This window comes from Pinus tabuliformis, chromosome 7 (genome assembly GCF_031772625.1).
Source record: "Pinus tabuliformis cultivar Carrire ecotype Pingquan chromosome 7, CPIR1, whole genome shotgun sequence".
Lineage (NCBI taxonomy): Eukaryota > Viridiplantae > Streptophyta > Pinopsida > Pinales > Pinaceae > Pinus > Pinus tabuliformis.
The window spans coordinates 908,927,796-908,935,189 of record NC_142293.1 but is presented as its reverse complement, the minus strand read 5'-3'; the positions used below and the strand labels follow the sequence as shown (position 1 = coordinate 908,935,189).

The following is a 7,394-nucleotide window of genomic DNA, read 5'->3' as shown; positions in this document are numbered from 1 at the left end:
CTTGACAAAGCCACTGGATCAGAAAAGCTTTGAATTTTTGAGAAAGTGTCTGGGTATGACTGAATGCCCAGCAGTTGAAATTAAAGGGGAGTGTTGAATATGTAATTTCAACGCAGACGTATATCGCCAGAAACCGTTCACCAAACCCGCCTGAGATTTCTCGGACCACTTTCCGGCAAAGGTATTTTCCGTATATTTGAGCCCGATACAATATGGTGCAGACGCGTGGCTCTCCCCATACGTAAGCAAGTCTGACATTCTCGAGACATAAAGCTCTGCAGCAATCGGCCTCCCGATATCTCCGTCGGCCGTCCGATCTGCTCCCGCGCTCTCCGTCGTCGATCGCCTGAAGTTGCATACGGGCCCGCATCAAATCAAGGATTGCGTGGAGTATAAGGTTATCCGTTGACCGCCGAAGGAAGTTAATGAATTTATTGATTGTTCGTAGAAGTAGGTAGATCTTAATTTTGTTTACGGCACATAAATTTTATTGTTTTTCATAGACATACGTATGTTTTTTTATATAACTTGGTGTTGTGCCTGCATGTGTTTTTTTTTGTGGTATGTATTGAACGCACAACAGTGCGAGAAATCATATAGAACAGGGATATATTGTATTGGTTTGCCATCGCAGAACCAAGAAATAGCATGAAATTGTTTTGTAATATCCACAGCAGTGGAAAACAAGAAGTGAAAGAGACCGAGTCTGTTTTGTGAATCCCTCTCAGCAAAGAGGATGAAGTTTGTATCAGTCTTTTGTTTTTAATCAATAGAAATGTGTTATGGTTGTGTAATGGTTTGTTTTGAGATAATTTCTTTTAAATAGCTTCCCTGTGCAAAGATCCTGGACAGAGGAAACAGAGCATTGCCTCTGTGGAGTTTATTTTCTTTGTTTTTGGGATTTTATCAGAAAAATCCCCAACACATTGCAGATTCACAGGGTTCTAGAAATATTGGGTGTGGTATTTTGTTGATCTTTATTTTGTATTCAACCCTCGAGGGACACTTTAAAATAATTTTATGTACAAATTTAATTTTGCTAAAGATTCGGTTTCAAAATAAATTAATGTTATAATTAATGATTTAATGTTACTATGTACTACAAAAGATTTTTTGGTACAACAAATTACAGATTTTGTGATACAATATAATCATTGTAAAATAAAAAATGAACTAATCAAAATTAAAATAAATATATTAAAAAAAATATTAATTAAAATCATTTATTTTTTAATAAATTATTAATGTCAAAATCAATATTTTTTAAATAAATTATTACTCTACTATGACAGCAGGAAATAATAACTAGATTAAAAATAATTCAATTTTAATCACTACCCTATTTCAACAATTTAAAACCAATTTTCACAACAATCAATCAATAATTGAAATACAATCATTACAACAGCATCGCATTGAAATTCGAGATTCATACACATACAATTCATAAGATATCAAAAGATTATTGTTAGCATTCAATGAATGATTAAAAAGCAATTCTTTTTTTTCACAGAGAAAAAACTTCATGATTTATATTAAGAGGATATAAAAGTGGAGATACAAGAGTAGACATAAAGCCTTAGGAGTAGATATACAGAAACCTGGTACTGTCATGGCATCAGAACCGCATAGATTAAAAAGCAAGCAGTATGAGATTCACGCTAATATATTAAAAAAAAACAATTATAGTACTGGCATAATTTATCCATACTACCCTCAAGTCCTGATAGCCCCTTCAACTGTGAAGTTCAGATTTAAAAGAATATGTAACCAATACAGATCCAGATCCAGATACAGATATTCTCTATCATCATAATGAAATGAAAAATATTACTCCCGATAACCCCTTTATTAGAGAAGTTCAGATTTTAAAAAAAAATGTAGCTAATACGGACCCTATAGAATTCTACTGTAATGCAAAATGCGGAGCTATCTATCCAACATGCATGCAGATTAAATTAATGGGCACTCTCACAACTTTGATAACTGAAAAGCACTTGGGGATACCAATATGACATTCATGATTCAAACATTCAGCACTATAAATAAACTCGTTGTCCGCCGACTTCAGAGGCTACGAAGTTTGGTAAAGTCCAGTCGAGGTTTGGCCATTGCGAGCAAAGGGAATTTCTTGGGGGCAACAATTCCTACTCCTTCCTCCATGTTCACTTCCAGCTCGCCCTCCGGAAGCGACCAGTCGAATGCATGAACTAGAAGAGCTATGGCGTGTTGCACCTCCAAAAACGCCATGTTCGCAGCTGGGCACTGCCTCCTCCCAGATGAGAAGGGCAGCAATTTGAAGTCATAATTGACACCCAAACTTGATCCGGGCGATGTCGATCCATCGAATCTTTCCGGCTTGAATTCGGAGGCCTCGTCCCACAGTTTGGGGTCATGTCCAATTCCCCATATGTTGACAAACGCGATGAATTTAGCGGGGATTCTGTAGCCTGCCAAATCTACAGGCTCTTCGTTGTAATGGGGATCCGTCATTGGAGCAGGCGGATGGAGACGAAGAGTTTCCTTGGCAACGCTCTCCAGATATGGAATCTGTGAGATGTCCGACTCATCCACCAGACGCCCATCGCCGACGACATTGTCTATTTCTACTTTCAGTTTTGTTAGGGCCCTCTGGCTTCGGATCAGCTCTGCCATCGCCCATTCAATTACACTCGATGTGATATCCATGCCTATCAGTAATACATCCTGCAACACAGGGACAGGGGACAGTCATATGTAAATCAATTATTAAATGTTGGCAACATTTTACGTTGATGAGATCCATGCATATCAGTAAGATATCCTGTAAACAGAGACACATATCAAATATTGGCGAATATATTTTATCAACAATTTTATGTTGGTGATGATTTTTAAGTTGATTGTAGATTTTCTGAATATTCTGGGATCTACAGAGATGGGGTCAATTTTTTTTTGACCCAGCCCATGTCCATTGGATCCCAAAATATTCTGGGAATCTGCAATCGACTTAAAAGATGGCCATTGGTGATGATCCTTAAGTCAATTGCAGATTCCCTTCATTTCACTTTATTTTATTATAATCTTTAGCAAATTTTGAAATAAAATTTTATATTAATTTATTATATATTATTAAGATAAAAATACATTAGGAGTGTTTAATTTATTATATATTATTAAGATAAAAATACATTAGGAGTGTTTAAAGTTTGTAATTTTGAATTGTTTTATGGTTTTGGTTTTTTAATTATAATTTATAATATGTGATGAAAATATATATGTGTGGGGAATACAAGTTCTTAAATATTTATTTAAAAAATCTAAAAAAAATACTTATAATTAATTTTCACAAAATAATATTAAAATTAATAAATAATCACTGGAAAATAGTAATGCCAATAAAGTGGATACTTGTCCATGTAAAATGAATAAACACTTATTTGGTTTTCAATGTAAAATAATAAACAATTATTTGGTTTCGAATATGTTAAAAGATTTAATATTATTATTAATTTTTATAAAAATAATATTTAAAATATAATATTAAAATTAATAAATAATCACTGGAAAATAGTAATGTCAATAAAATGGATACTTGTCCATGTAAAATGAATAAACACTTATTTGGTTTTCAATGTAAAATGAATAAACATTTATTTGGTTAAAAGATTTAATAATTTTTATTAATTTTTATAAAAATAATATTAAAAATAAAAATATTGAAAGATTAGTTTTGGATTAATTATTGAGAATTAAGGACAGATTATTATGGAAAGTAAAGATAGTGGTAAAGATACTATTACTTCCAATGGAAGCTCATATACTATAAAGAGGTGATCAACCCACTCTTGATAACTAGAATTATCTCTCTGTGTTGACCAGCATTAAGAGAAAATGAACTTTGCTAGGGTAACAACTAATTCTCATGAGCTTCCAAGTGAAACCCGATGGTGGTCTACTCCTAAAACACCCTGGGATGATAGAATCTCTCACAATACTAAGAAGGTGGGAGATGAAAAACACTTATTTAGATTTCCCAACTCTTATTCACATCCACTCTCACTCTTACTCACATGCGTTCTCAATTCACTAACATCTGCTTGACTTATTAAGTCAACCCAACTATAGCTATCTTGGAGCTTCTTTCTCTTCTTTTTTATCACAAAAACAAGATTTTGATGAATCACAATTAGATTCTTTTTCTTTTCTTGAGGTCCCATAAACGGCATTGGTTTTAGTGGACATTAAAGCAATAATTGGTCAATAATAATGTCAATAAAATAATATTAAAAAACAATTATTCTAATAATAATGTCAATAAAATGAATAGATATTTGTTAATTATAATTAATGTAAAATGGATAAATAATTATTGATAATAAATAATGTAATGAAGACTAAAATTGATATTAATACATATGAAAAAAAGGATTAACAACGAGTTATATACCAGTACTCCTCGATAATATACATATTAAGAGCATATGTAATATCCCGATATTAAAATATTTATTATAAATCGATGATTCTGTTTTTGTTGAACTGAAAAACTTCAAAGGAAGTGTTGCACCCTACAACCTGCCTCTTCACCTCCTTACTCCCCACTTCGTGGATGAACTGGTAGCTGACCTACCCACTTGAAGGATGACCGTACCCACTCATTCAGACAGGTGAGTGAGAAGCCCCTGAAAAGGTGTCAACGCTCATTCATATAGTGAGGGCATTTCCGTGCATTTGGTCGCCACTTTAGTAAGTAATTATTGATAATAAATAATGTAGAGAAGATTAAAATTAATATTAATACATATGAAAAAAAATTAAAATTAATTTAATATATATAATAAAAAAATAATAATAATAATAATGTTTCAATAATAATTAAAATGTTTGAAATTTTGTTCATAGAAATTTGGATAGACAGTCATTATTAAGTGCTTTGTCGCTAAGACACTTTTTGATGTGACCAAACTTACCAAAAAGTTAAAATTTATTAAAATTATATTTAGTTTAAAAAAACATTAAATCTTTAAAATATTTTTTTTTAATTTATTCACCTACAAAAATATTAAAATAATTATATATTTGTAAATTTAAATTAATTTCTCTAATTGATCTTCACCTAATACTTACACTAAGAAGATAAAAATCTATACACATTTACCTTAAAATAAGAAAATAAAAATATATACACTCTTCCTTTAAAAGAAGAAAATATATATATATAGTTACATTAAATTGAGGAGAAATTAAAAATTAAATAAAAAGACACATTATGCCTTAGAAAGAGGTATAAACTCTCAATCAATACGAAGCTGAAATAAAGTATGAGCATTAAGTTGACAAGCTTGGGATAATTAACTTTTTAATGAGTTATAAAAAATATACATAAAACAAAACGATGATCCCTTACATGTGCTATAAAAAGAGAGAGAGATTATAAATACAGATTGAAGCGTACCGTCATGATTCCCATGAGGGATTTCTCAGAGAGCTGGTCTTGACCCTGGAGTGACAGCAAAATATCCACGAAATCTTTGCTCTCCTCGCTGATGTCGCCTTCCTTTTTGTTTTCCAAGTCACGCCTATGGTCATCTATAATAAGCTTGAAAACTCTCGCCAATTTCTGGCTTATGTTTTTCATTCGCCGATCGTAGCCCTGCAAATCTAGCCAATCCAGAGCAGGAACAAGGTCGCTAACGATCAAGGCGCCGATGACAATCATGGCCTCTTTTACCACATCCATGAATGAGTCCATTTCCTTAGCAATAGGATGCTCGGACTGCGCGTATCTGTTTCCGAATAGCATTCGGGTAATAGTATTGACAATCACGGAATCACATTCATTTCTGAGATTAATGGCTTCCCCTCTTTGAGATGCAGAGAAAATGTGATCCACCACGCGCAGAAGCTCCTCTCTTCGGATTCGAGCCTGGGCCTTGATTCTGCCTGGAGAAAATAGCTGGGTGGCACATATTTTCCTTAAGTGGCGCCAGTGAGGACCATTGGGGGAAAAATTAAGGGAATGGAAATCGAAACCGATATATTTCCCAGCAGAACCCAGTGGCCTGGATGACCATTCTGCGTCTTTGGTTTTGAGAACTTCCATGGCGAGCTCCGGGCTTGAAATCACCAGAATATCTGAAGCACCGAGGCGGAGATGAATGAGAGGGCCATACTTTTTGGCCAACTCTGCAAAAGTGCGGTGCCTGTATTGGAATCCCACCGATAACAGAGAGCCCACAATGGGCCACTGAATAGGCCCCGGAGGCAAATTCCGTGACCCTATTACGTTACACCAAAATACTGCTGCTGCTGCTGCTGCTATCGGTATTGAGACAATAGCTACGGAATAGTAATTGGCCGCAGCCCATTCCCACACAGAATTCATAAGAGTTAGAGCTTCCTCCAGACCCATGAGAATCCCCAATGGCAAAGGCAAGCAACTAATCGCATCAATGGATCAACCAATGATCGTTATTTATATTCATGAATGTCGATAATCTACATAATTTGAAGTGCAGAACAAACGATAATAATTTTAAGACCCACTTACTGTTTCTGCCATCTTACAGCCACACATGCCCATTTCACAGATACGAAGTCCAGAACAAACAAATTCAAGGATCCTTTCACTTTTAAATGACGATAAACTACAGATGAAGAATAATATTGGACCCACTGAGGGCCACTGCCATCTTCCAACCACATATTCCCATCTCTCATAGACAAAGATTAAGAACAAACAAATTCAGGGATCTGTGGAATCTAGGTAATGCACGTGATACTGCATTGATGACCACAATCAATGCTGACATCCCCCATTCATTGTGCATTAAATTGTGTACAAGTACAGAGAGATATTTAATGCACTCAATGATTATTAATAATTAATGCACTCAATGATTATTAATAATTGATAGTAATAGGGCGACAACGCCATGCAATCGTCATGTTTGAAAATTGACAACCGTTCAGTTGGATGGTATTTGTTAAAGAATGTCTCTATCCATTTTTTAATTCAAAAAAATGCTACTTAACAATGAAACATCATAAATTTATGAAAATATGGCACCATGTTTCTTATAGTTGGTAGTATATGACGAGGCCCATTAACTTATGCCTCGAGCTAGATTATAGGTGTAATTTAATGAGGTTTCAAAAAAAATTTGGAAATTTAAGTGGGATTTTGAAAATTTTCGGTAAATTTTGGGAATTCCGGGTTATAGTTATCAAGTTTCAAGATTTTGGGTGTCTTATTGGTTTTTAATGGTGTTGAATTCATTTCCACCATCAAAAACAGGGTTCAAACACTGTTACTATCAGAGTTTTTGAAGAAAAAATGGTCATATTCCATAGATTTTTTGTCGTTCGAACAAATTCGCCACCTTAGTAGACAACGCCCTAGATGATATATC

General features: G+C 34.1%; 1 protein-coding gene across 1 annotated transcript; it reads right to left on the bottom strand.

Annotated features, from left to right (window-relative positions):
- Nucleotides 1–1,763: 1,763 nt before the first annotated feature.
- Nucleotides 1,764–6,539, bottom strand: LOC149250569 (cytochrome P450 782C2b-like). The gene is made up of 2 exons (XM_089456454.1): nt 5,438–6,539; nt 1,764–2,706 (listed from the first exon to the last, which is right to left on the bottom strand). The coding sequence occupies exons 1-2, from the start codon at nt 6,392–6,394 to the stop codon at nt 2,068–2,070; spliced, it is 1,596 nt and encodes a 531-aa protein (XP_089312580.1). The 5' UTR covers nt 6,395–6,539; the 3' UTR covers nt 1,764–2,067.
- Between the last annotated feature and the right edge of the window lie 855 nt (nt 6,540–7,394).

Excerpts from the sequence above, each read along its gene's own strand:
- LOC149250569 (XM_089456454.1), bottom strand. The coding sequence starts at position 6,394 with ATGGGTCTGGAGGAAGCTCTAACTCTTATGAATTCTGTGTGGGAATGG. Across the intron at positions 2,707-5,437 it reads CCCTCATGGGAATCATGACG|GATGTATTACTGATAGGCAT; the intron begins GTACGCTTCAAT and ends CCTGTGTTGCAG.